The 3,192-nt window shown below is 44.4% G+C and overlaps 1 protein-coding gene across 1 annotated transcript; it reads right to left on the bottom strand.

Moving 5' to 3' along the window:
- Positions 1 to 247: 247 nt before the first annotated feature.
- Positions 248 to 2,405, bottom strand: LOC109163775. Its single transcript, XM_019312481.1, has 4 exons — positions 2,255 to 2,405; positions 1,227 to 2,146; positions 852 to 870; positions 248 to 342 (listed from the first exon to the last, which is right to left on the bottom strand). The coding sequence occupies exons 1-4, from the start codon at positions 2,403 to 2,405 to the stop codon at positions 248 to 250; spliced, it is 1,185 nt and encodes a 394-aa protein (XP_019168026.1).
- Between the last annotated feature and the right edge of the window lie 787 nt (positions 2,406 to 3,192).

Below are 3,192 nucleotides of genomic sequence, written 5' to 3'. Positions count from 1 at the left end.
CCGAGCTCTGGACAGGGCGGGTAGTTATTCAGCTGGAAAACAGAGTCGCTCCGGGCAGGGCGGCCAGAAAACTCTTGTTGATTGAATTCATGAAAATTACAAAAAAATTTCCGGCGATAAGCCCATGATGGAAGATAACTTTTGGAAAATGAGTTTTGGGTGACGGGTAGATAGGAGAATGTATTCGACACAATCGCAGGCGCTGATGTTCTTATTGCCGTAGCTGAGCGGGTTAGGGAGGCTTGCTCTAAGCTTCTCTGACATGGGAGAGGAGATGAATCTGAAGGGCCTCTGATTCGAGTGTGGCTATGTAGTCAGAAGGGACATCGTGTAGCAGCCCCGCTTTTACCAAAATTTAAAAGCTTAAATTAAAGGAAAAACAAGCTAATCATCCATTAAGATAAAACGGAAACAAAGTCTATATACGGAGGTGCTATGCCACACCTATCTCAACATAGGTGCACAGGCTAAGTCTAAACCAAAATCTCAATAACAAAGTCATAGGAAATAAGGCACACAGGCCATCAGTCTAAACAAGGGAAAACATAAAGAGCTACACTATCTAACGGTTCACTAGCGCGCTCTCCAAAAGCTACACAAAACCTGTAAAAACGTAGGGATAACATCCGTCAGTGAAAGATGCTGGTAACCCACCAATACGCGTTAAGTACATAAATATAGATATCATAAAACCATTTGACACAGAGGAATACAGCATATATCAATTTAAAACCAAGAGAGGGAACATCAAGAGACTCAACATAACACTCTCAACAAAGACCAACCATCAACAACAATTTACAAGTCAATAAGGACAACAAGCTACATACTCAACAATAGACGCAACCTACCATAATCAAGGTAGAGTTCCTGATAGACATGCTCGTAAGCAATGAATACAATAAATCACACAATGACAAATATCAAGTTCCAACCTTATGCCCTATTCTAACCTTACGGCTACCCCCGGCCTTATTTCAATTCCAACCGTTACCTCCTAGTGCCACCCTGTACTTCTGAGACCAACCTTATTCCGCCTGGGATCGTCCTCCCCCGCCAAACGCACCACCAATCATTATACTGCCGAACTCTTAGTACACGAGGGTACCATTAAATATCATAGTCACATACCACCGATCTCATGAGCAAAGCTCAAGTCACAATACCACCAATCTCATTCATAGTCACACATAGTCATTATCAAGAGGATTGAGGCTCATATTCACCTCTACACAATCGGTCAATCCCAGCTTCTTGACCAACTCCGAAGATACAAACGAGTTGGATGCCCCCGAATCGAATAGAACCAATGCCGGTATTGACTGTACCAAGAAGGTTCCGGTCAACTCCGAAGATACAAACGAGTTGGATGCCCCCGAATCGAATAGAACCAATGCCGGTATTGACTGTACCAAGAAGGTTCCGGTCATGACATCGTTGTCCCCAACCCGAGCTTCACTCATCGCGAGCATCTTTCCTTGAGATGGTTCCTCCTTCGAACCTCGACCTACCATACTCCCAACCAATCTTCGTATCTGCGGTGGTGGCGCTGCAACCTTGCTGGGGCTAACCCGAGTGGAAACACCACCCCTAACCCAACGCTCTACTACACTGGTGGTGCTAGGAACATCTGTCACCCTTGGTTTCTTAAGCACTGCACTGGCACTGTCTTCGCTTCTTTTCTTATTTTGTCTCACTCTCAACTGTTGATCTTGTTGTACTGTGGAGAGATAAGCTGCCTGGTCATAGGCTTCACTGAGCAATCTTGGTTTACTCACTGTTAGGGCTTTCTCCGCCTCACAGTTAAGCCCTACTACAAACTTTTCCACCTTAGCAGCCTCGGTGGGAATGAACACGCGTGCAAATCGGGCTAACTCAAGAAAATACTTGTGATACTCCACTACGGACATGGTCCCTTGCTTCAAGTGGAGGAACTCCTCATACATAGCCGCCCTTACATGAGATGGATAGAACCTTTCCCGGAGCTTGCCTTTCAACACTGACCAGTCAAACCCGGGTTCCTCAAGACATGCCGGACCCTCATGGACCCACCATAGGTCCCCCTCATGGACCCACCATAGGTCCGCCTCATGACTGAAGTAAAACGTCGCTAGCTCCACGCGACGGTCTTCATGGCATCCTACCACTGCGAAGATTTTATCGAAGGAATGAATCCACTCTTCTAGGAGGACGGGGTCTTCTTCCTTGGCGAAGACGGGAGGTCGGTGGTTTGAAACTTATCGGCAAACATTGCGGTTTCCATCTGGTGGTGGCGGAGGGTTGTTGTTGTGCAGGAGGGCATTACTCAGCATCTGCATAGTCTGGGTGAGGTGATGGAGTTTCTGAGCTAGCTGTTCATTTGTGGGCGTATCTAGAGTCCGAGCACGATAGCGAGGTGGAGCCATCACAAGGTTTTACAGAAACAAAACGGTTACGGCAAGGAAACGAAGAGACTTGCACCCTTACCCGATGCTTAAAGCGAGAGAGCCAAGGCTAAACAAAAACAAGCAAAGCAAACACAACAAGCGATAAAGGAAACTCACATCTCACCGAACTTCATAAGAGTCTTAAGTCTTAAACACTTAGTCACTTAGAGGTCAACTTAGAGTCTCAATTCCAACTTAACTTCTTAAAGTTCAACTCTTAATATCCTAGGCTCAAACCTACGCTCTGATACCAACTGTAACACCTCCGATTTTACCAAAATTTAAAAGCTTAAATTAAAGGAAAAACAAGCTAATCATCTATTAAGATAAAGCGGAAGAAAAGTCTAAATACGGAGGTGTTATGCCACACCTATCTCAACATAGGTACACAGGCTAAGTCTAAGCCAAAATCTCAATAATAAAGTCATAGGAAATAAGGCACACAGGCCATCAGTCTAAACAAGGGAAAACATAAAGAGCTACACTACCTAACGGTCCACTAGCACGCTCTACAAAAGCTACTTAAAACCTGTAAAAACATAGGGATAACACCCGTCAGCGAAAGATGTTGGTTATCCACCAATACGCGTTAAGTACATAATATATAGATATCATAAAACCATTTGAGACAGAGGAATACAGTATATATCAATTTAAAACCAAGAGAGGGAACATCAAGGGACATAACAGAACACTCTCAACAAAGACCAACCATCAACAACTATCCACAAGTCAATAAGGACAATAAGCAACATACTCAACAATA

The sequence above is a fragment of the Ipomoea nil genome, unplaced genomic scaffold, assembly GCF_001879475.1.
Source record: "Ipomoea nil cultivar Tokyo-kokei standard unplaced genomic scaffold, Asagao_1.1 scaffold3043, whole genome shotgun sequence".
NCBI classification, from domain to species: Eukaryota; Viridiplantae; Streptophyta; class Magnoliopsida; order Solanales; family Convolvulaceae; genus Ipomoea; species Ipomoea nil.
This window is presented reverse-complemented; position numbering and strand designations above follow the sequence as displayed.